This window comes from Chiloscyllium plagiosum, unplaced genomic scaffold (assembly GCF_037043375.1).
Source record: "Chiloscyllium plagiosum isolate Xiang-an unplaced genomic scaffold, Cpla_swu_hap1 HiC_scaffold_4, whole genome shotgun sequence".
In the NCBI taxonomy this organism is placed as follows: Eukaryota; Metazoa; Chordata; class Chondrichthyes; order Orectolobiformes; family Hemiscylliidae; genus Chiloscyllium; species Chiloscyllium plagiosum.
In genome coordinates, this window is record NW_028270142.1 from 30711781 (window position 1) to 30738520 (window position 26740).

At 42.6% G+C, this 26740-nt stretch overlaps 1 protein-coding gene across 1 annotated transcript in view; it reads right to left on the bottom strand.

The window, feature by feature from the left end:
• The window catches only part of vps41 (VPS41 subunit of HOPS complex), a 168655-nt gene that overhangs the window by 71669 nt on the left and 70246 nt on the right, over nt 1–26740 (bottom strand). The window contains exons 6-7 of the mRNA XM_043688929.2: nt 22359–22421; nt 14522–14587 (exon numbers count right to left, since the gene is read on the bottom strand). Coding sequence (XP_043544864.1) covers nt 14522–14587; nt 22359–22421 — 129 coding nt within the window. The remainder of the gene's footprint in view (nt 1–14521; nt 14588–22358; nt 22422–26740) is intronic.

Consider the following 26740-nt stretch of genomic DNA (forward strand, 5'->3'; position numbering starts at 1 on the left):
CTGGCTACTGACACATCTGCTGTTGGAAACAGTTTCTAACCATTCTACCAAAACCTTTCATAATTTTGAACACAGTTCATTAAATTTCCCTTTAAGCTTTCATGAACTGTTGCAGCTCCTCTCGTCATCACATTAGCTTTGGCATTTCTGTCTTAAAAGAACTTGGAGCCGGTTTAGTTTAAATATTTAGGAAAAATATGATACATAGAAGAGAATTAGGAGAGTGCAGAATGAAAGACAAGAAAATGCTGCCATTTTGTTCATATTACAATCATATGTTGGAGGCTTATTAAAGTTTAACAGCTGATTTTAATATTAATTTAAATTAATTAGGTATACTGTTGAGAAAAAGCAACAAAGTCTCAGGCACTAAAAAGATTCAACCCCTCCCAACAGAGGAAAAACATACATGAACCCTACGTCCTCTAGCTGCATTAGTATTCCTGCACAGTTGTTTTACTTGCGTCTACCTTGTCCGTTGTACAGGATGAACCGTAAAAATGATTAAAAATAAGAGAAATCACAGCAAAACAACATTACATCAAATTTGGCAAACACAAGCGGTTTTGCAAGCTTGCAGGAACAGCAGGTCAGTGCCAATCAATAATAAGCAAGGTGTAGATGTCAACGAAATGTCAAGATAAGATTAAGCAATCTTGTCAATTCCTGCAGCCTTCACATAAAGTATGGTTTCATTAAACCACTACAGTAAATACCCTCCACACCTCATGAGAACTGCAGTACAATTTTATTTTCCAGTGTTTTAGGACAATATAACTTCTTCCTCAATAGATCCTGCAGAACATAAAGGCAACAGGGAGGCTTCCTCAACTGTCAGCCAATGCTATCAGCTTTGCTACGACAACAGTCATGTTATACTCCAAGTTTAATGGGCTGAATGTACCAAGTTTCTCAGAGAGATAAGAAAGAGGAGAAACAAAGACTGGTAGAGCTATTTATTGATGAAACTCTTAAATGTCTGTGCTGCAGAATACTGAGCCAAGACAGGCCTGAGAGTAATGTAGGAAACAAGCATCCAAAAAAAATTCAGGTTTGGCAAAGTAAAAGAGAAAAACTTATCCTGAAGTTGTTCCCTGATGTAGGGAGATTTGCTATAGAACTTTGAGTTCTGTGGGGAAATCAACATTGGTAACCATGAACAGGATAGTAAGCCTGAGTAAAATAAAAGAAAGACTTCATTTATATAGGGCTTTTCACCTCTGGAGGGGCACCAATATCCTGGCAGAAAGATTTGCTAGAGCTACTTGGGTGAGTTCAAACTAATCTGGTCGGCGGATGGCACCCTAAGCAATAGTGAGACAAAAGAGAAGGTTGAGGCTAGTATGGAAGTTAAAGAGAGCAAGATAAATAGACAAGGCATACAACAGCACAGGAGGGAACAAGACAAGACTGATGAATTAAAATGCATTTATTTCAATGCATGAGGCCTGGCAGGTAGGGCAGATAAACTCAGGGCATTGATGGCAACATGGGAAGGGGACATCATAGCTATTATAGAAACATGACTAAGGGAGAAACAAGAATGGCAGCTCAATGTTCCAAGGTACAGATGGAGGGATAGAAGGGGCAACAAGAGAGCAGGGAGCATGGTGTTTTTGATAAGGGAAAACATCATCACAGTATTTGAAGAGGTTTTTCCTCAACCTATATGGGTATAACTGAAAAATAAGAAGGTGGTGGTCACTTTGATGGGTTTGTGCTATAGGCCCCCCAATAGTCAGTGAGAAATTGAGAAGCAAATTTGTAGAGTGATTGCATATAGCTGTAAGAATACTAAGATTGCAACAGTAGGGGATTTTAACTTTCCAAACATAAACTGGCACTGCCATTTAATGGCTTAGACAGAGAGGAATTTGTAAAGTGTGTTCAGGAAAATGTTCTCAATCAATATGGAGATGGCCCTTTTCAAGAATGGGTAAAACTCCACCTTTTCTTGGGAAATAAGACAGGAAAAGTGACTGAGGTATTAGTGGGGGAGCACTTAGGCAATCAGTGACCATAATTCTATTAGTTTTAAAATAATTATGGAAAAGGATAAGTTTGGTCCGCAAGTTAAATTTCAATATTGGGGCATGGCCAATTTTGATGATATTAGACAGGCATTTTCAAAAGTTGCTTGGGGGAGACTGTTTGCAGGTAAAGGGATGTCTGGCAAGCGGGAGGCTTTCAAAAGAAAGATAATGAGAGTTCTGGGCCGGCATTATTCTGTTAGTATGAAGGGCAAGGCTGGCAGGAGTAGGGAACATTCGATGACTAGAGATATTGAGGCTCTGGTCAAGAAATAGGAGGCATATGTCAGATACAGACAGCTGGGATCAGGTGAATCCCCTGAGGAGTACAGCGAGTGTAGGAATACACTTAAGAGGGAAATCAGGAGGGCAAAAATGGGGACTTGAGATAGCTTTGACAGATAGGGTGAAAGATAATCCACAGAGATTCTATAAGTATACTAAGGGCAAAAGAGTAACAAGGGAGAGAAATAGGATCCCTTAAAGATCAATGAGGTAATTTAATGTGTGAAACAACAGGAGAGGGTGAGATTCTAAACAAATATTTCTCATCAGTATTTACCATGGAGAAAGACATGGAAGCTACAGAACTCAAGGAAATAAATAGCAATGTTTTGAAAAGAGTTTATATTATAGAAGAGGAGATGCTTGATATCTTAAAATGCATAAAGGTAGATATATCCCTGGGATCTGATCAAATGTATCTTATGTCATTGCGGGAACCTAGGGAAGAAACTATGTGTCCTCTCGCAGAGATATTTGTATCATTGACTGCTGTGGGTGAGCTGCTGAAAAACCGGAGCATGGCTAATGTTGTGTCATTGTTTAAGAAAGGCTGCAAGGAAAACCCAGAGAACTATAGAGTGGTGAACCAGACATCAGTGGTGGGTAAGTGCTTGAAGGGGATTCTGAGAAGCAGGATTTACATGCATTTGGAAAGACAAAGACTGATTAGGGATCATCAGCATGGCTTTGTGCATGAGAAATCGGGTCTCATAAGTTTGATTGAGTATTTTGAAGAGATGACCAAAAAGATAGATGAAGGCAGAGCAGTAGATGTTGTCTACATGGACTTTAGCAATGCCTTCGATAAGATTCTGCATGATAGATTGATTAGAAAAGTTAGATCACATGAGATCCACAGGGAGGGGGACAACTGAATATAAAATTGGGTTTATGGTAGGAGACAGAAGGGTGGTCTTCGAGGATTGTTGTTCAGACTGGAGGCCTGCGGCCAGCAGTGTGCCACAAGGATCAGTGTTGGGTCTACTGTTTTTCACCATTTATATAAATAGTTTGGATCTGAATATAAGAGGTATGGTCAGTAAGTTTGCAGATGACACCAAAAATTGGTTGTGTAGTGGGCAATGAAGAAGGATATCTAAGAGTATAATGTGATTTTGATCAACTGGGCCAATGGGCTGAGGAATGGCAGACAGAGTTTAATTTAGATAAATGCGAGGTGCTACATTTTGATAAGACAAAACAGGGCAGGACTTGCACTGCTAATGGTCGGGCCCTGGGGAGTGTTATTGATGAGAGACCTAGGGGTGCAGGTAAAGTTCCTTGAAAGTGGCATCACATAGACACGGTACGATAGAAGGTGTTTGGCACACTTGCCTTCATCGGTCAGAGCACTGAGTACAAGGATGTTACTGAGACTGAAAGGTTTGAGTTACAAAGAGAGGCTGGATAGGCTGGGACTTTTTCCCTGGAGCTTTGGAGGCTGAGGGGTAACCTTACAGAGGTCTAACAATCATGAAGGGCATAGATAAGGTTTATAGCCAAGGTAGGGGAATCCAAAACCAGAAGGCATATGTTTAAGGTGAGAGGGAAAGATTTAAAACAGACTTGAGGGACAACTTTTTCACACCGAGGGTGGCAGGTATATGGAACGAGCTGCCAGAAGAAGTGGTAGAGGCAAGTACAAGTGTAACATTTAAAAGACATTTGGACAGGTACATGGATAGTAAAGGTTGAGAGCGATATGGGTCAAATGTAGGCAAATGAGACTAGTTGAGTTTAGGAAACATGGACAAGTTGGGCTGATGTTTCTGATGCTGTGCTATACGACTGACATTATAACTCTATGAGAACTAATTAGGTACTGTTAAAATTACAATCTCTGTTGCAATGAAGGAAACACAAAGTCATGTTGCACACAACAAACTCGCACAAACTGAAATGAGACAACCATCAAATAGTTCCTTTTTCTGATGTTGGAGGGTTTTATTTGGCCAACATACTAGGACTAACTTCTCTGCTCTTCTTCAAAACAGTGCCATGGGATCTTTTGCATTCATCGAGTTGGCAGGCAGAATCTCAGTTTAATGTTGCATGTGTTACAGTTCCCACTGCAATGGATAATTTTTAAAAAAGAAATTTGAGCTTCCAGATATATGCTGAATAGATATAACAACAGGTTTACATGTTAAGACATTTATTCTAAAAGCACTATTGACCAAACATAATTTAGTAAGCAACTTGTACTTTTAAATTATTGTACAAAACTTTCAACACAACTGAAAAAAAACATTCCAGCAGTTGCTTGTCACACTGTCTTTTAAATAGACATTCAATTCTCCTGGAATCAGCACAAAAATGTTTCTTAGCTCCCAAGGATTTATTTCTGTTACTTTCCTTTCACAACATAATAACTTCTAACCCCAGGACTGTTCACCACAGTGAGACTGTTTCTGGTAATCATCCTTGTACAGCAAGCTAGGCAAAACCCAATATTGCAAGGACTTCTGCTGTAGAATTCTCAACTGAAAGCTCAATGTAAATTACCAATGTAAATCACATGGCCTTATATCCAGATAGAAATGCTGATTAGTTATCTATGAGACTTTAACTCTCTTTTACTTTGGAAATAAATTAACAAGTTAAACCACAACTGGCTACTAGCTGACCTCCCAAACACTTTTCTGGATGCTTGGAGACGCTCAATCTGTCCATTGTTAGCATAGGCTGCAGCCACTGTCATCAAGTAGGCCTCTTGCAACTCTTACCCAGTTAAACAATCTGGGACATCTTTACTCTCCAATATTCAAACCATCTAAGCATGGTGTCAGATAGACTTCAAAACAGGTCACATCACCCCCTTCACTTTTACCTTAAATTAGAAACACTCCCCCATAAACACCAACTCTGAGGTTTATAAGCTTTCCAACAGACAGCACTTGATAACACTCACTTCATATCACACTCCCAAGTGTTGATGTACAGTTGTACCCAAGCCCTGAACTAGAGGAAAACTTGAATCCAGAACCCTGTGACACTGAGGTGAAAGTGTTACTCACAAAGCCACAACTGATACAAATGGGACTGAAAGCAACAGTGATATTCTGTACAAGTTAATGCTTAACTCAGGAAACATGTAAGAACATTTTTGAAGGAGGGTGTGTTGATGAAGGTTGGGGTTGGGTGGAGAAATCAAAGGAAAGGACCTTTGCAGTCAATATTGTGTGAGGTAAGGTTGGAGGAAGTTAATATTAAAGAGAAAGAAAACTTACACTTGCATTGTACCTTACATGGTCTCAACATCTCCGTGCACTTTGCAGGCAATATTGCCAGGCAATTTATTTTCTCACAAGACGCTTTTCCCAGTCTATCTGAATACTTCTTAAATTAGTTGAGTCCTTAAGCAGTATTTTCAGCAATGTCACCATTATAACATTCAGCAATCACCCATGATTCAATACCAAATAAATAAAAACGAACATAAGAATGCAAAATCTTACAAAAATAAAAATAGTTTTCCAATTGTTTCCGGTATTCTTTCAAGCAAAAGATTTACAATTTTCCAAGGTGTTTTATGACTTTTGAATGGCCTCATTCTAATTTCTGTTCTGATCATACCAACTTTGAGAAGGGGGCCTCTGAAATGTCCACCTTCTTTCTCAACCGAGGACTCCTCAGCACCATGGTTGACGGGGCCCTCTGCCGGGTCCAGTCCATCTCCTGCACTCCAGCCCTCACCCCCATTCCTTCCTCCTACAACAGTGATAGAATTTCCCTTGACCTCATCTACTATCTAACCAACATCCATACTCAGAGGATCATTAGCCACCATTTCTGTCACCTCCAACAGGATGCCACCATCAGACACATATTCTCTTTCCCTCCCTTCCGTAGGGACTATTCCTTCTGGGATACCTTGGTTCATGCCTCCTTCACTCCCAACACGTCTCCACAGCCTTCCCTTGCAATCGCAGACAGTGTAACACCTGCTCATTTATTTCCTCCTTCCTCATTATTCAAGGCTCCAAACTTACCTTTCAGGTGATCTTCACCTGCATATCACTCAGTCTAGTCCACTGTATTCGCTGCTCACAATGTGCTCTCCTCGACATCGGGGAAACAAAACATGGACTCGGTGATCATTTTGCAGAGCACTTAGGGTCTGTCTGCAAAAAAACCCTGAACTTTCAGTTGCCTGCCACTTCAACACATCACCATGTTTCCTGGCCAACCATGATGACAGAGCCCCCCTTGCTGAAGTTGGCATCATTGTCGAAGTTGGCATCTCTGTCTCAGGTTTGCTGCAATGCTCCAATAAAGCCTAGCACAAGCTGGAAGAACAACACCTCATGCAAATGCTGCTGCTTTCTGGACTCAATATTGAGTTCAAAAATTTTAAGGCTTAAGCAACTTCTCCCATGTCCTCACCCCAACATCCACACCCCAAACACCAGTCCTTGTCATCACACTGCTATCATATCAACTGTCAACTTATAATAGCCCCATTAGCAACTATTCATTCTTCCAGGCTGACCTTTACCCACTTCTATGACTGTCCAACTGTTTTACTCCCTCTTTGGGCTCTCACTCCACCTGTTGTTTACTCTAACGAACCCCCCCGCCCACCAACCCATCTTCTGCATAAATACCCATCTTATGCCAGGGACTATCAGTTCTGAAGAAGAGTCACTGGACTCAAACTGTTAACAATCATTTCTCTCCACAGATGCTGCCAGATCTGCTGAGATTTTTCCAGCAATTTCATTTTCTTTACAGCTTTTGAAGCACAGTCACAACTGTACTAAACATAGCACCTGGCAAGATACCCCAAACAGTAATGTGAAAACACTGATCTATTTCAGTGACATTGATTGAGACATAAATATTAGCTGGGAAACCTCATTACAAGATAAATCTAAATCAGATTATCAGCAGCAATTAGTGTCAACATGAGATACATGTACATTCATGGGGAATGGCATATATTAAACTATCTAGTGAGCCATTAAAAAAAGACAGTAGCTCAAAACATATTTTAAATAATTCCCAAAAAACATATTCTTGAATACTGCATGTATTTAACCTTTTTCTCTTGGTGGGTCACATATTACGTTTAAATTTTTGTTCCCCTTAAAATACTGAATAGAACCAAAAGAACTGATGGATGAAAAAAATCTAGCTCAGTTAGAGTTTTCTACATCAAAGAATATACCCCAATTCTGTTTGATAAACTCTTCTGCATTTTAAATAAACGCACTTAGGAATTTACAATAGAAAATTGAGTACATCATATTTGTAATGTAAAGTGCTTTACTAAACTTGTGACATTATAATTACACTGTCAATAGAGATGCGGCAGGGTAACAGCTGGCAGAAAGATATAAATATAGTATAGCCAGCTTTTATTGATGGTTCAAAATCATTTTTAAAAATCCACAGAATAATGAAATATACCAACAAGTGGACAACATATGCTCTTTAAATAGGGATACCATTGCATTTGCATTCTCAAGTTCAGTTATATCCAATCCTGCACAACATTTTTCTTGACTTCTACATTTAAATTTGATACCTTCATTTCATTTTGACCATAGTGGTAGAGGTTGTCGAGAAGGAGAGAGGGCAACGGCCATTAAATGTTTTATCTCATTGAACTTTTAAGACTGCATTTACATGCGACTGGACAATTTGACTTCCCCTTGTTACATTTTCTCACACTTATGTCAGATTTTCCCCATTATAAATTCCACATACAGTAAAAATAATGGTCACTTCAGAGCTAACTTATTAAAGAATACATTAGATGGCAACTTAAATATGGAAGCCAAGAAGCTGTTGTTTGAGTTTTCCTGCGACTCCACCAATATCAAAACAGTGGTACATCATCAAGCGACTTTGCACTCATATATATACAGCTCTTATCCATTAAAGACCCCTACAAAAACTTAGGAATTCTACATTCAAGCGTAATTTATTTTGTTTAGTAGCTGGTGGTTACCATTACTGAAAATGTGGCGCTGGAAAAGCGCAGCAGGTCAGGCAGCATCCAAGGAGCAGGAGAATTGACGTTTCGGGCATGAGCCCTTCTTCAGGAATGAGGAAAGTGTGTCCAGCAGGCTAAGATAAAAGGTAGGGAGGAGGGACTTGGGGGAGGGGTGTTGGAAGTGCAATAGGTGGAAGGAGGTCAAGGTGAGGGTGATAGGTCAGAGTGGGGTGGGGGCGGAGAGGTCAGGAAGAAGATTGCAGGTTAGGAAGGCGGTGCTGAGTTCGAGGGATTTGACTGAGACAAGGTGGGGGGAGGGGAAATGAGGAAACTGGAGAAATCTGAGTTCATCCCTTGTGGTTGGAGGGTTCCTAGGCAGAAGATGAGGCATTCTTCCTCCAACCGCCGTGTTGCTATGGTCCGGCGATGGAGGAGTCCAAGGACCTGCATGTCCTTGGTGGAGTGGGAGGGGGAGTTGAAGTGTTGAGCCACAGGGTGGTTGGGTTGGTTGGTCCGGGTGTCCCAGAGGTGTTCTCTGAAACATTCTGCAGGTAGGCGGCCTGTCTCCCCAATATAGAGGAGGCCACATCGGGTGCAGCGGATGCAATAAATGATGTGTGTGGAAGTGCAGGTGAATTTGTGGCGGATATGGAAGGATCCCTTGGGGCCTTGGCGGGAAGTAAAGGGGGAGGTGTGGGCGCAAGTTTTGCATTTCTTGCGGTTGCAGGGGAAGGTGCCGGGAGTGGAGGTTGGGTTGGTGGGGGGTGTGGACCTGACGAGGGAGTCACGGAGGGAGTGGTCTTTTCGGAACACTGATAGGGGAGGGGAGGGAAATATATCCCTGGTGGTGGGGTCCGTTTGGAGGTGGCGGAAATGACGGCGGATGATACGCTATATATGGAGATTGGTGGGGTGGTAGGTGAGGACCAGTGGGGTTCTGTCCTGGTGGCGGTTGGAGGGGCGGGGCTCAAGGACGGAGGAGCGGGAAGTGGAGGAGATGCGGTGGAGGGCACCATCGATCATGTCTGGGGGGAAATTGTGGTCTTTGAAGAAGGAGGCCATCTGGGTTGTACGGTATTGGAACTGGTCCTCCTGGGAGCAGATGCGGCAGAGACGAAGGAATTGGGAATATGGGATGGCGTCTTTACAGGGGGCAGGGTGGGAGGAGGTGTAGTCTAGGTAGCTGTGGGAGTCGGTCGGTTTATAGTAAATGTCCGTGTTGATTCGGTCGCCCGAGATAGAAATGGAAAAGTCTAGGAAGGGGAGGGAGGAGTCTGAGATGGTCCAGGTGAACTTGAGGTCGGGGTGGAAGGTGTTGGTAAAGTGGATGAACTGTTCAACCTCCTCGTGGGAGCACGAGGCAGCGCCGATACAGTCATCGATGTAGCGGAGGAAAAAGTGGGGGGTGGTGCCAATGTAGCTGCGGAAGATGAACTGTTCCACATATCCTACGAAGAGGCAGGCATAGCTGGGGCCCATGCAGGTGCCCATGGCTACTCCTTTGGTTTGGAGGAAGTGGGAGGATTGGAAAGAGAAGTTGTTCAGGGAGAGGACCAGTTCAGTCAGTGGAAGGAGGGTGTCAGTGGAAGGGTACTGGTTGGTACAGCGGGAAAGGAAGAAGGGGAAGGCTTTGAGTCCTTCGTGATGGGGGAATGGAGGTGTACAGGGACTGAATGTCCATGGTGAAGATAAGGCGTTGGGGACCGGGGAAGCGGAAATCATGGAGGAGGTGGAGGGCGTGGGTGGTGTCCCGAACGTAGGTGGGGAGTTTTTGGACTAAGGGGGACAGGACTGTGTCGAGGTATGCAGAGATGAGTTTGGTGGGGCAGGAGCAGGCTGAGACAATGGGTCGGCCGGTGCAGTCAGGTTTGTGGATTTTGGGCAGGAGGTAGAAATGGGGGTGCGGGGTTGTGGGACTATGAGGTTGGAGGCAGTGGATGGGAGATCCCCTGAGGAGATGAGGTTTGTGGATGGTCTGGGAGATGATGGTTTGGTGGTGGGAGGTGGGGTCATGGTCAAGGGGGCAGTAGGAGGAGGTGTCCGCGAGCTGGCGTTTAGCCTCAGTGGTGTAAAGGTCGGTGCACCAAACTACTACCGTGCCTGCCTTGTCTGCGAGCTGGCGTTTAGCCTCAGCGGTGTAAAGGTCGATGCGCCAAACTACTACCGCGCCTCCCATGAGTTATCTCCCATCCACCGCCTCCAACCTCTTAGTCCCACAACCCCGCACCGCCCGTTTCTACCTCCTGCCCAAAATCCACAAGCCTGACTGCCCCGGCCGACCCATTGTCTCATCCTGCTCCTGCCCCACCAAACTCATCTCTGCATACCTCGACAAGGTCCTGTCCCCCTTAGTCCAAGAACTCCCCACCTACATTCAGGACACCACCCACGCCCTCCACCTCCTCCATGATTTTCGCTTCTCTGGTCCCCAACGCCTTATCTTCACCATGGACATCCAGTCCCTATACACCTCCATCCCCCATCACGAAGAACTCAAAGCCCTCTGCTTCTTCCTTTCCCACCGTACCAACCAGTACCCTTCCACTGACACCCTCCTTCCACTGACTGAACTGGTCCTCACCCTGAACAACTTCTCTTTCTAATCCTCCCACTTCCTCCAAACCAAAGGAGTAGCCATGGGCACCCGCATGGGCCCCAGCTATGCCTGCCTCTTCGTCGGATATGTGGTACAGTTCATCTTCCGCAGCTACACTGGCACCACCCCCCACTTTTTCCTCCGCTACATCGATGACTGTATCGGCGCTGCCTCGTGCTCCCACGAGAAGGTTGAACAGTTCATCCACTTTACCAACACCTTCCACCCCGACCTCAAATTCTCCTGGACCATCTCAGTCTCCTCCCTCCCCCTCCTAGACCTTTCCATTTCTATCTCGGGCGATTTACTATACTCACATTTACTATAAACCGACCGACTCCCACAGCTACCTGGACTACACCTCCTCCCACCCTGCCCCCTGTAAAAACGCCATCCTATATTCCCAATTCCTTTGTCTCCGCTGCATCTGCTCCCAGGAGGACCAGTTCCAATACCGTACAACCCAGATGGCCTCCTTCTTCACAGACCGCAATTTCCCCCCAGATGTGATCGACGATGCCCTCCACCTCATCTCCTCCAGTTCCCGCTCCTCTGCCCTTGAGCTCCGCCCCTCCAACCGCCACCTGGACAGAACCCCACTGGTTCTCACCTACCACCCCACCAACCTCCATATACAGCGTATCATCCGCCGTCATTTCCGCCACCTCCAAACAGACCCCACCACCAGGGATATATTTCCCTCCCCTCACATATCGGCGTTCCAAAAAGACCACTCCCTCCGTGACTCCCTCGTCAGGTCCACACCCCCCACAACCAACCTCCACTCCCGGCACCTTCCCCTGCAACCGCAAGAAATGCAAAACTTGCGCCCACACCTCCCCCTTACTTCCCGCCAAGGCCCCAAGGGATCCTTCCATATCCGCCACAAATTCACCTGCACCTCCACACACATCATTTATTGATCCGCTGCACCCGATGTGGCCTCCTCTATATTGGGGAGACAGGCCGCCTACTTGCGGAACGTTTCAGAGAACACCTCTGGGACACCCGGACCAAACAACCCAACCACCCTGTGGCTCAACACTTCAACTCCCCCTCCCACTCCACCAAGGACATGCAGGTCCTTGGACTCCTCCATCGCCAGACCATAGCAACACGGCGGTTGGAGGAAGAACGTCTCATCTTCTGCCTAGGAACACTCCAACCACAAGGGATGAACTCAGATTTCTCCAGTTTCCTCATTTCCCCTCCCCCCACCTTGTCTCAGTCAAATCCCTCGAACTCAGCACCGCCTTCCTAACCTGCAATCTTCTTCCTGACCTCTCCGCCCCCACCCCCACTCCGGCCTATCACCCTCACCTTGACCTCCTTCCACCTATCGCATTTCCAACGCTCCTCCCTCAAGGTCCTCCTCCCTACCTTTTATCTTAGCCTGCTGGACACACTTTCCTCATTCCTGAAGAAGTGCTCATGCCAGAAACGTCGATTCTCCTGCTCCTTGGATGCTGCCTGACCTGCTGCGCTTTTCCAGCAACACATTTTCAGCTCTGATCTCCAGCATCTGCAGTCCTCACTTTATCCTCGGTGGTTACCATTAGCCAGGAACAATGTCCTAGACACCACCATCGCCATTTCTGGATAAATCCTGTTCCACCAGCAAGACATAATTATCATAGGTGGTGGTACAGTGTATGTAGTCTGGAAGGAGTTGTCTTGAGAGTCCTCAACCTTGACTCTGAGCCACATGAAGACTCATGGCACCAAGTCAAACTTGGGCAAGGAAACCTCCTGCTGATTACCATGCATTATTCTCCCTCGGCTGATGATCAGTGCTCCTCCATGTTGAACAACACTTGATGGAAGCATGAAGTGTGGTAAGGGTGTAGAATGTACTCTGTTTTGGAGATTTCAATGTCCGTCACCAAGATCAGCTCTGCAGCAGCACCACTCATTGAGCTAGTCAAGTCATACACTGCTGGACTGAGTCTGTGGTAGGTCGCGATAGAACCAAGAAGATGAAATAAACATGTTTGACCTCCCCTTTTGCCTGCAGCAGATTCATCTGTGCATGATAATATCAGTAAGAGTGACCATTGCACAGTTCTTGTGGAGAAACTCTCCGCCTTCACATTGATAATACCTTTCATCGTGTTATGTGGCACTATCACTGTGCTCAATGAGACAGACTTTGAATAGATCTATTAACCTCGGTGTCATTGCTATCAACAGCAATAGAGTTGTCGTGCAACATAATTTGTAAACTTCATTTGCAAGAAGCTTGACACCATCCAGGACAAAGCAGCACCTTCACAAACACCCACTCCCTCCCCCAATGACATTCAGTAGCAGCAGTGTGCACTGTCAACAAGATGCACAGCTGAAATTCACCAAGGCTCTTTAGACAGCACCTTCCAAACCCATGGCCACTTACATCTAGAAGGATTAGGGCAGCAGATCCATGAGAAAACCACTAGAGTTGCCCTCTCAGCCACCCACCACCCAGGCACTGAAATATGTTGCTATTCCTTTAGCATCACCAGGTCAAATCCTGGAACTCCTTCCTGAACAGCATTATGGGTCTACCTACCCCAAATAGCATACAGCAGTAGGTGGACAATTCACCACCACCTTCTCAAGGGTAACTAGGGATGGACAAAAAATGCTGGCTCAGCCAGCAAGGCCTCTTACCAATGAATGAATTTTTAAAGTGTCTTAATTACTGACAAAGTAACAATGTACTGCTGAACATATAGAAGTAAAATCTTTTTCAACCTTTACCTTTGTCCCAAGCCTGCTTTACTTTGATTTTTGCGCATATCTTTACATCAAGCATTCTAATATATGTTTGACTGCTGTATATCACGAAGCAAACTGCAATGTGATTGATTGAAGAGACGCACACTGATATCCCAGCTCATCCAAAACCAAATGCCCCTAATAAGGACATTATACTAGGGCTATTGGCTCTATTTATAAAGCATTTAAAATTCTGCTGCCCGAGGTTTCCTTGTCCACGTTTAACTTGGTGCCATGAGTCTTAATGTGACCAGGAGTCAATTTCCCCTGTCGATGTGCCAAGTTCCCTGACCTCAATTGGCTCCTGATCTCTCAAATGCCTCAAATTTAAAGCCTTATCCCTGTGCTGTCACCATCTTTACCATTCTATTCTCTCCATTCTTACAACTCCATCATCCTTTGCAGCCCAGTCCCGATTAATGAAATCAGTCACCAAAGCTGATTGCACACTCTGATTCTCTCCACATGTCCCTCTGTCTCTTCACCTTCCTTATCATGCTCATGACTCTCTGTAAATGCAGTCTTTGATCAACCTTTTGATCAACTTTCCTAATCTTTCCTTCTTTGGTGCAGTGTCTGTTTTTCCTTCAAATAACTTGGATATGTTTCCATTAAATTCACAATAAAGATTGAGTGTTGCTAGTTCACTTCTGGTTGACTAAGAGGGAAATGTAATTGTGCAAACTTAGTTTCTTTGAAATACTTGCAGCTAAGCAGATTAACTGCATCAGTACATATTTTCTAATATTATTTTACATGTTTATTTTGTGCAAACTGTTTTAATACCATTTGTTGTTGCACAGCACATAACAATGGGTGCTTTTTAAAACCACCTTTTGAATTAAGTGGACAGAGAAATGATGATTATGATTTAAAATTTGGCATAATTGAAAGACAGGTCAACACACTTACCTTGTTTGCCCCTGTGATGAATTGCTTACTACTGGATCTGCCAAACTGTGGGTGAAGGGCCACTATCTAAAATAAAATAATGTAAACAAAATCAATATGAGAAAGGCTAACAGTACTTGTACACCACATATTTATTTCACTCTCAGGATATTAGATGGATAAGATTTATTTCCTTTTTATAGACAGTTCAAATAATTGATAGCAAACCACCTTCTCGAGCGCCAGTGTCCACGTAATGCAAGTGCACCCAAAATACTGTTAAGGAAGGGAGTTCAGGAGTTGTACAAGGAATGGGATCATCCTTCATCCAACAATTTTTCACAATAATCCTCTAGTATTTCCTTAGACATATATTTCCAATATTCACCATGGTATCCTCCTGTACATCCCTTTTGCACCGGAGTTAACCACCGCAATTACACCTTATCTTACCTCACTGCATCCAACTGGGAGTATCATGGTCTATGTATCTGAAATTCCTACCACGTGAACATAGATAGTATAACATAGAATCCCTACAGTGTTGAAGCAGGCCATTCGGCCCATCAAGTCCACATTGAACATCTGAACAGCATTCCACTCCCCTACCCTATCCCTGTAATCCTGCATTTCCCATAGCTAACCCACCTAACCCGCACATCTCTGGACACGATCAGCAATTTAGCATGGCCAACCCACCCAACCTGCACATCTTTGGAGGAAACCAGAGCAACTGGAGGAAACCCATGCAGACAGGGGAGAATATGCATGCTCCAAACAGACAGTTGTCCTAGGCTGGAATCAAATCTGGGACCCTGGTGCTGTGAGGCAGCAGTGATAACCATTGAGCCACTGTGCCATCCAACATCCAAGGTTTAAGGTGCAGGTTTGTTTGGTCGTGCTTGCAGTAAATATACACTTTTTAACCAAAACAAGTTTGGAATGGAGCCTGGTTAAACAAAACAGTGAAAATGTACGTGGCAATTTTTGGATCATTTGTGATGCAGAATACAGATTGAAAACCTGTATGTAAATTTAAGTAATCCCCTGCATAACATACTTCCTTCAGCTATCATACTTTTCTGGCGATGCAAGTACCGTCAAGGTACGCAGGAATTGTTCCTAAATCCATGCAGCAAGCAAGCAGCTAGAGCAACGAATGTAGTTCACTCATGTGGCCAATTACTGCTGCATGATGAACTATGTATATGAGCAGGAGACTAGTACTTACACAATTTTCTGGAATTAATCACTAAATTACAACCTTTTCCTGTTTCGACACAGCGATTATAAATTAGTTCTGTTTCAATAGATTTTCAGTTTTTCACAAGATTGCAAATCAATAAAAGTCTTACTAGCCTCAGGGGTTCAGCAATGAATGGCAGAGTGTGGTTTCATTTTAGGAAAATCCCTACACAGGGAATTCCTGACTTCATCACCATTGATCCATGTGCAAATTACCAAGGAAGCAAGCAAAAGGAGAAAAATTAACCAACTCATGATATGCAGTTGAGCTGATTAACAGTACATATTTCAAGCAATTGCAAGCAAGAAATAGCCAATTAAAAAATCAACAGAACATTTTACCAACAGCATTTATCAATGTGAATTACATATGATCTATGCTTCTTTTTTTAAAAGCTATGCCATCACAACTATTAAGAATTAACTTATCAGCTTCTGTTTAGAAGGACCAAATGATATAGTTATTACACTTTTCAGCAGCAATTTAGGTTTGAATTCAGTTGGACACGCACAACCTGATCATGTTCCAGCATCAGATTCTTAAGACTTCATCAGTCTCAGTGCAGAGAGAAGGACACGGTGTGCCACGCTGTCAGGTATGGCAGTCCTTGGATAAGTTAAGCCCAGTAGACATGACAAACAAATTCCAAAAAGTTAAAAAGAAAGAGTAAGACTTCTCCAGAATCTAGACCAATATTTGTTCCTCAACCAATATGATGATTTAGTCCTCAATCCCATTTCTGTTTGTGTTATTTGCTTTGCAATTGTTCACTTTGTTTTCAAAGTAACTATAGGTACAATTCAGTTCAAAAGTAAAACATTTATTGCATGTAGAGGCAAAAGATAACAGTGAAGTGAAAAACAATTTTCATAGATGGGCATAAGAGCAATTTTTTGAGACAGAGTAAACAGGACTTTCTGTAATAAGACCAAAGGACCATAAGATGTAGGAGCAGAGTAGGTCATTTGGCCCAATGAGTCTGTTCTGCTATTGAATGAGATCAGGGCTGACTTGATAATCCTCAACTCCACATTCCTACCTTTTCCCCATTCCCTTATTTATTAAAAACTATCAAACTCAGCCTCAAATATGCTGAGCAACACAGCCTCTTCAGCCCTCGATGGTAAAGAATTCGAAAGATTCACTTCCCTCTGAGAGAAGATTTCCTCCTCATCTTCATCTCACTCTGAAATTATTCCGTCTGGTCCTACACTCTCACAAAGGGGAAACAACCTCTCCACACCTACTTTGTCAAGTTCCGAAGAATTTTGTATGTTTCAATTAATTTATCTCTCATTTTTAAACTCCAATAATTACAGGCCTAACCTACTCAACCTCTCCTCAAAGGACAGTCTCTCCAAACCCAGGATCAACCATATGAACCTTCTTTGAACAGCTTCTAATGCAAGTACATCTTTCCTTAGATAAGGAACTAAAACTGTTCACAGTATTCTAGGTTGATCTAACTGTTGCCTTGTATAATTTCAGCAGAACTTCTTTATTTTTATACTACTACACAGTATGCTTATCTCCATCATTCAAGTCATTAATATATACTGTAAATGATTGTGGCAATGGCACCATCTCTGTGGCACTCAAGTAGGATATGGAGATGCCAGTGTTGGACTGGGGTGGGCAAAGTCAGAAGTCACACAACACCAGATTATAGTCCAACAGGTTTATTTAAAATCACGTTGCTCCTTTGTCAGGTGAACCTGATGTGAACCACACTCAACTAGTCGCAGATTGCCATCCTAAAAATGCCCATCTCATTCTAATTTTGTCTTTTATTAGTTAGCCGATCTTGTACCCATGCTAATATACTATATTCCAACACTATGGGCTCTTATTAAATCTTAATTCCTTACACTTGGTATCTTAGCAAATGCCTTTAGGAAATCTAATTTTTTGACATCTATTGGTATACCTTTATGTATTACTGCTTGTTACCTCCTCAAAGAATTCTAATAAATTTGTAATGCATGATTTTTCATTCATGCTGACTGTTTGATTATATTGCTCTGCTATTACCTCCTTTCTAATAGGATTAATCCAATAACAGACATTAAGCTAACTGGCCTATACTTACATTTTTTCTGACTCCCTTTTTGGATTAGGTTTGGCAGCTTTCCAAACCTCCAGGATGTTTTCAGAATCTAAGGATACTTGGAAGATTAGTATCAGTTCATTCACTACCTCTATAGTGACTTCTTTTAATATCTTAGGATATCAGGTTCAGGGGATTTTTCAGTCTTCAGCCACATTAGTACCTCTGCCACTTCTTCTCCAGTAATAGCTATGGTGTTTGATATTTGACTGATTTATTGTCACGTGTACCCAAGTACAGTGAAAAGCTTTGTTTATGTGCAGTACAGGCAGATCATAGTAAGCAAGGACATACAGATCATAGGGTGGAAAACAAAACTCGGCAGAGGCATACAAGTTACATTGCACTGGACATGCGCTAGGTAAAATCAATATTAGCAAGATCAGCATGATTTGAAGTTAGAAAGTCTAGTCAGCAGTCTAATAATGCCAAGGAAGAAGCTGTTCTTGAACCTGCGGGTGTGTGTGTGTGTGTATTCAAGCTTCTGTGTCTTGTGCCTATCAGAAGAGATTACAGGAAAGCATTGCCGGGTGTGATGGATCTCTGATGATATTGGCAATCTTTCTGTGGCAACAGGCCATGTAAATGGAGCCCATGGATGGAAGGTTGGCTTCCATGATGGTCTGAGCTGTGCACACAACCTTCTGTAGGTTCTTACGGTCCTGGGCAGAGCAGTTGCCGTCCCAGGCCATTATGCTTTCTACGGTGTACCTATAAAAGTTGGTGAAGGACCTTGTGGACATGCCAAATTTCCTAAATTGCCTGAGGAAGAGGAGGCATTGTAGTGCCTTCTTGACCAGCACATCTGTGAGGGAAGTCCAGGATAAGTTGTTGGTTATCATCACTCCTAGGAACTTGACTCTCTCAACCTCAGCTCCGTTGATGTAGTTGGGGCGTATTCTCCTCCCTTCTTTCTGAAGTCAATGATAAGTTATTTGGTTTTGCAGATGTTGAGAGAGAAGTTGTTATCATTGCACCATGACACCAAGTCCTCTATCTCTTTTCAGCATTCTGACTCGTCGTTGTTTGATATCATCCGATCATGGTGGAGTCGTCAGCAAACTTGCAGATAGCATTTATTCGGAATTTGACAGTCGTGGATGCACAGGGAGTACAGTAGGGTCCTGAGATCGCATCCTTGTGGGGCTTCACTGTTGAGTGTTACCATGGAGGAGGTGCAGTTTTCTATCGTCACTGATTGTGGTCTGTGGGTCAGAAAGCGGAGAATCCAGTTGCAAGGATGGGGCCAAGATCTAGGTCTCAGAGTTTTGAGATCTGTCTGGACGAATTACGGTTTGAAGGCAGAGCTGTAGTCAGTGAGCAGGAGTCTGACGTACATGTTCTTGCTGTCCAGGGATGAGTGCAGGGCTAGGGAAATGGCATCCGCTGTGGACCTGCTAGGTCGGTAGGTAAATTGTAGAGGACCGAGGCAGGCTGGGAGACTGGACTTGATGTGAGCCATGACCAGCCTCTTGGAGCACTTTATGATTTATTTCCTTTCCCACTTTTGGCCCTTAATTATTCAGTATTTTTAGAAAGCTATTAGTGTCTTCTACCATGAAGACCGATGCAATGTATTTATTCAACTCCTCTGCCATTCCCGGTTTCTATTATTATATTCCCACTTTCATTCTCTAAGTAACATATGTTTCCTTTGGTCTCTTTATTTTATATATTTAAATAAATTCTTACTGTCTGTCTCAATATTTCTTGTTAGTTTACCCTCAAAGTTTATTTTCTCCCTCTTCATTATTTTTTGGGCATCTTTTGTTGGTTTTTAAAACTTTCCTAAACCTCTGGTTGACCAATAATTTTTGCTACGTTTTATATTTTTTCTTTCACTTTGATGTTTTTCTCTACTGTTTTGTTTAACCATGATTGGCTTTTCTCCTTTCTAAAATTCTTTCTCCTCACTTCAATATATCTTTGTTCTGAGTCATGAACTGTTTTCTGAAATGTTTTCTAATCCTCACTCTTGATTCAAACACCTCACTTTTTGTTTTTCCCTGCTCACAGATGCTCCTCAGAGTATACCATACTGGGGTCAGATGCTGAATTAAAGCAAGTTTTTGCTTTCGAGCCCACCAAAGTATCAAAGACAGCTGGCATTGAGGTAACAACTAATATGATTCCTGCGTTACTGACTATGTTGCAAACTTTGTGCCATTACAATCAGAATGAGTTGCACTTCAAACACTATGATGAGACCACTTTCCAAAGTGGTGCTCTTAATATGTGCTCCTTCTTCTCCAACCGTGGCTTCCCACCTACAGTTGTTGACAGGGCTCTCGACAGCGTGCGGTCCATCTCCCACGCCACGACCCTCACCTCTTCCCTCCCCTCCCAGAACAAGGATAGGGTCCCTCTTGATCTCACCTTTCACCCCACCAGCCTTCACATGCAAAGAATAATCCTCCGCCACTTTTGGCCAACTCCAACACGACGCCACCACTAAACACATCTTCCCTTCCCTCCCCCGTCTGCATTCCGCAGAGATCGTTCCCTCCGGGACAACCTAGTCCACTCCTCCATCACACCTAACACCTCTCCCATCACACACAACACCTCTCCCATCACACCTAACACCTCTCCCATCACACACAGCACCTTCCCATGCAATCGCAGAAGATGCAACACCTGCCCCTTTACCTCTTCCATGCTCACCATCCAAGGCCCCAAACACTCATTTCAGATTAAGCAGCACTTCACTTGGTCTATTGCATTCGTTGCTCCCAATGTGGTCTCCTCTATATCGGAGAAACAAAACGCCGACTGGGTGATCGCTTTGCTGAGCACCTTCCATCTGTACGCAATCAGGTCCTGGACCTTCCCGTGGCTTGCCGCTTCAACACACAATCCTGCTCCCATGCCCACATGTCTGTCCTTGGCCTGCTGCAATGTTCCAGTGAAGCTCAACGCAAACTGGAGGAACAGCATCTCATCTCCCGACGAGGCACGTTACAGCCTGCCGGTCTTAACATTGAATTCAACAACTTCAGATGATTATCCCATCTCGACCCCTCTGTTTTCATTCTGTTCTGTAATTTTATTCCATTTATTTTATTTATTTTTTAATATTTTTTTTCACTGTTCTGTACCCCTTATTTCTTGATTGTCTCTCTTTCTCTTGCTCCCCACTCTCTCATCACCTTTTTCCTCTCCTCTTCCCCCTTTGCTCCCCTGTTTTCCATTTTGCCTCTGCTTCACCCATTCCCCCCCCATCCCCCATAATTTTGTCACATAGCACTGGCTTCAGCCTTGGTCATTCACAGCTCCTAATCTTCCTATAATCTCTCTATGCACTGTCATTATCACCTCTTTATTGCTACCTTTGCTTCTGGAGCCATGACTCACCTTCTCTCAGCCTAGTATAAATACCTTCCTATTTCTCCCTTTTTTTTAGCTTTGACAAAGGGTCAGTTAGACTCGAAACGTCAGCTCTTTTCTCTCCTTACAGATGCTGCCAGACCTGCTGAGATTTTCCAGCATTTTCTCTTTTGGCTTCAAACACTATAACTGATTGTCATTATTGATGCACTGGCAAACAATGAGGCCCTGGAAGTGGCATGGAGGGACAGCCATTAAGCTGCTTCATATTATCAGAGGATGAAGTGATGAAGGGAGGTTAGAAAAGCTTGGACTTAAAATGCAATAAGATTCTATGCAGAATTAGAAGGATTGATTCAAATTTAATTATGACTGAACGTGGATACAAAACAGTGGGCTGACATCAGAAAGAACTTTTGCAACAGTTATCGGTATCCGTGAGAGTATCCAGAGAGACAAAATGGAGGCGTTAATGCCAGAACCATTTTGGCTGTGATAGAAAAAAATATAAAAAGAATGAACAACATGTGATAGAAAAAATATAGAAAGAATGAACAACATAGGACAAATGTTCTCCCACTTTTGTCATTCCTCAGTTTCAACAAGAAGGATATGGATCCTATGGATCACCAATTGTTTAAGCTATTTATTACCATGGAAATATTTGCCATCAAACAATTAAAACTTCATCTTTCCTGTATGATTATTTATTACATGCTGAAGTAGCAGAATCCTTTTTTCCCCCAACCTCTATCCCACTTCCTGGACAAGGCAAAGTCAGGCTTGCAGCCAATTCAGGATTTCTATCAACAATTCTCTGTCTGGTTAAAGCCAAATTGATCCCCTTAGGTGCAACTTGGCAGCCAAAGTCTTGTCTTAACATATTAAAAATAAATACATCAAATTTTTCATATGCCATTGTGAAGGGATGCAAGGTGTCAACCCTCGGTACGATCATGGGAACCTTCCCCTTAAAATAAATCCCTTCCAAGTTTTCAGTTCTCCAGCAAATCCAATCATAAAGCATGAAGTTATCACTCAAGGTATATAAGCCAATGTTCATTTTTATAACCTTTCCATATCATTGATAGGAACAGTATCTTTCTTGTTGTTTCTGTTTCATCACAAGAGCATCTGTGACTTAAGAAGTGAAACTGTCTTTTATAAGAAATACTTACTTTGATAGGACAGTCAAAGTTTTCATGAAATCCTTCCCTCGTATACAATCCAACCACCTGTACCTGTTTGACAAAGCAGAATCAGAAACATTAAGAGAATTAACAAGACAGTACTAAGAAATGAAAAACCATAACCACCAAATATGTGAAATGTAGAAAATGCAAAGCTGGTGAATCCATAGAGAGCAGACAATTAATTATCTTGGAAGCAAAACTTTGTCAGGACTGTTTTGATGATAGATCTATATGAACGTACACAGAATTCTCACTTTAAACCTACTGATGGAGCTATGTGTATTTCGAGAGTTCTCTGCCCTTAATTTAAATCACCAAATTACTTTACAGAATTAGTTCTCACCGCAAGGTCCATTAGAATATCTGCCAAATGACTGAACCCAATCAGTTCAATTCTAGGCTTCCCAGAAAGCAGTTCTACAAGTGATAAGATTGTTATGAAATGGAAGGGTTAAAACATGGTTATGTTTCACATCTTTAACTCAAAGTAAAATTAAATAATGAGCAGAGTAATGTGGTTAGATATGAGGTGAGCCTGACAACAAGCTTGTGCAAGTTGGTTATCATGATGACTGGACAGGCAGGCATGCCACACATTTAAAACAAAAATCGGAACATATTATTTTGTTATAGCAGACGTCCTCTCTGAGAGTTTGATCAGAAACTGAGATAAAAGTTAGGGACATTGAATTCCAGGAGACACAAAATGAGAGACAGACAAAGAAACAACATTGGCTGCAAAAACAGGGAAAAGGCTGGTCCAATTTAGTTACCGGCTGGAAAGGTGATGGCAAATAATCCGCTAGTTGAGGTGACAAAACTGGCAAATTTGGAGAGATTCATCCTTGCATGAATAAGGGAAAGAATCATCAGGATGAGTGTGCTACTGGAGATGGTTTTAGAATTTCTTGGAAGTCTGTTTTGATGGATGCTACACACACAGCAGATCAGGGAGAAGTGCACCAATTGGAAGCTGGGCTTTCAAACTGATAACCAAATAGACTGTGAGTTTTGAAAAAGTGTGCTATAAAATATCTGGCAATAGGTTATTAGTCAAGTTAAAACATTAATAATGGTTATCTTTCCTGTAGGTGACAGTATTAATTCTTTATTAAGTAATCATTCATTGATTTTGACTTTAGGCTGTTCCATACACCAGTAGTCTTAAAACTTGAAATCTTGTCATGCAATTCCTTCAAGTTGGTCACTGGAAATTATAATTTTTTTTTAAAAGTGATCAAACTTTAAGGGGAACATGACAAAACTAATACATACAAGACTTGAATCTTCACTTAATGAAGCTCAAACCTTCTCTAAGCACATACATCTCTCTTTACACACGCAACACACACTCTCCACCTCCATCAACCCAACTTCCCGGGAGAGTCATTAGTAAATGAGAAATGGAAGCAGGAGTAGATATTCACCCACATGAGCATATTCAACGATTTCATAAGATCGTGTCACTGGGTAGTAATTTAAAGTTACAGACTAATGTTGGACATGGGTTCAAACCCCACCATGGTAAATGGTGAAATTTGAATTAAACAAATAATCTGAAATTGAAAGATAATCTATTGACAACCATGTGAAATGATTTGATGTGCCCTTACAATCTGCTGTAGATGTAGTGATGAACTTTTTATTTTCTGTAGAAATTTGTACCTGATCAGATGATACATATGTTAGCTCACGCAACATAAGAACTAGAAGTGAATAACATGGTGCCAAAATATTCAAAAAACATCTATGACTTGGACCTGTAACTACATATATTACAATCACAGGCACATCTATGTCTGAACTAGTACTGAACGATTTGGTTAGAAATTACAGCATGCTTTCCTCAGCATAACATGTTGCAAACAGAGCCAGTAAGATTGAAACTGACATCTGGATACCACCAGGTCACATGCTATGCCTCTCAAACATATTTTGCATTCCAGCTGTGAAACATTACACAACAATAAATGCCCATCTGGTTCCTGAATAGCCTTTTGAAAAGGAAATCTGCCATCCTTATCTGGTGTTATGGATCTGGCCAAACCCCTAAAATATAGAACATAGAACATTTCAGCGCAGTACAGGCCCTTGGGCCCTTGATGTTGCATTGACCTGTGGAACTAATCTGAAGCCCATTTAACCTACACTATCCTATTCTCGTCCATATGCCTATCCAATGACCATTTAAACGCCCTTAAAGTTGGAGAGTATGCTACTGTTGCAGTCAGTGTGTTCCATGCCCCTACTACTCTCCAAAGAAACTATCTCTGACATCTGTCCTATATCTATTACCACTCAATGTAAAGCTAGCCATCGGAAAAAGGTCTCACTGTCCACCCTATCTAACTCTCTGATTATCTTTTATGTCTCAATTAAGTCCCCTCTCAACCTTCTTCTCTCTAACGAAAATAGCCTTAAGTCCCTCAGCCTTTCGTCATAAGATCTTCTCTCCATACCGGGCAACATCCTAGTAAGTCTCCTCTGATCCCTTTCCAAAGCTTTCACATCCTTCCTCTAATCGGTGACCATATCCATATGCAATACTCCAAGTGTGGCCGCACGAGAATTTTGTACAGCTGCAGCATGACCTCATGGTTGCAAAACTCAATCCCACTACCAATAAAAGCTAACACACTATGCCTTCTTAACAACCCTATCAACCTGGGTGCCAACTTGCAAGGATCTATGTACATGGACACCAAGATCTCTTTGTTCATCTATAGTACCAAGAATCTTACCATTAGACCAGTATTCTGCATTCCTGTTACTCCTTCCAAAGTGAATCACCTCACACTTTTCCGCATTCAACTCCATTTTCCACCTCTCAGCCCAGCTCTGCAGCTTACAGATGTCCCTCTGTATCTATAGCTTTCATCCTTCATCACTATCCACAACTCTACCAACCTTAGTATCATCCACAAATTTACTAACTCATCCTTCTATGCCCTCATCCAGGTCATTTATAAAAATGACAAACATCAGATCCAAAACACACCCGTGCAGTACAGCACTAGTAACTGAACTCCAGGATGAATATTTCCCATTAACCACCACCCTCTGTCTTCTTTCAGCCACCCAATTTCTGACCCAAACTGCTGTATTCCCTCAATCCCATACCTTCATATTTTGTGCAATAGTCTACCATGGGGACTCTACGAAACGCCTTACTGAAATCCATATACACCACATCAAACGCTTTACCCTCATCCACCTACTTGGTCACCTTCTCAAAGAACTCAATAAAGTTAGTGAGGCGTGATCTACCCTTCACAAAACCGTGTTGACTATCCCTAATCAACTTATTCCTTTCTAAATTATTATAAACCTATCTCTTCTAACCCTTTCCCATACTTTACCCACAACCGAAGTAAGGCTCACTCGTTGTCTCTACTCCCTGTCTTGAACAAGGGAACAACATTTGCTATCCTCCAGTCTTCTGGTACTATTCCTGTAGACAATGATGACATAAAGATCAAAGCCAAAGGCTCAGCAATCTCCTCCCTGGCTTCTCAGAGAATCCTAAGGTAAATCCCATCCAGCCCAGGGGATCTAACTATTTTTACACTTTCCAGAATTGCTAGCACCTCCTCCTTGTGGACCTCAATCCCATCTAGTTTAGTAGCCTGTATCTCAGTATTCTCCTCGACAACATTGTCCTTTTTCAGTACGAATACTGACAAAAAGTATTCATTTAGCACTTCCCCAATCTCCTCTGATTCCATGCACAACCTCCGACTACTATCCTTGAGTGGCCCTAATCTTAGTCATTCTTTTATTCCTGATATACCTATAGAAAGCCTTAGGGTTTTTCTTGATCCTATCCACCAACGAAGAAAAAGATAGCCTTGACCATAATGTTTTCTTATTTTAAAGACAAGAGTAAGGGTCCCAGTTTTTAATTAGTTATTGACTGAGGCCATTTTCAATTCAAGTGAACAAGCTAACACTCAGACACCTTTTGATATGACCATGGAGTTTCTCCTGTCTGACATTCCCCCTTTAACCAACACAACCATTTCATTGGACCTTGTGTCTAAATATTTCCTTTTATTCAGTCATGGGATGTCTGCTTTGCTAGCAAGGGCAGCATCTGTTGGCCATCTCTAATTATGCTTGAGATGATGGTGGTAAGGCACCACTTTGAACTGATGCAGTCCGTTTGGTGCAGGTACATATTCAGTTCTGTTACAGTGATCCAGAATTTTGATCCAGTGATGGTGAGGAATGGCAAAATAGTTCTAAGTCAGGATGTTGAATGACTTGGAGGGGAATTCGCAGGGGCTGATGTTGCCAAATGTCTGCTCCCTTTGTCTTTCTGGGAGGCATAGGTCATGTGTCTGAAAGGTGGTGTTAAAAGAGGCTTG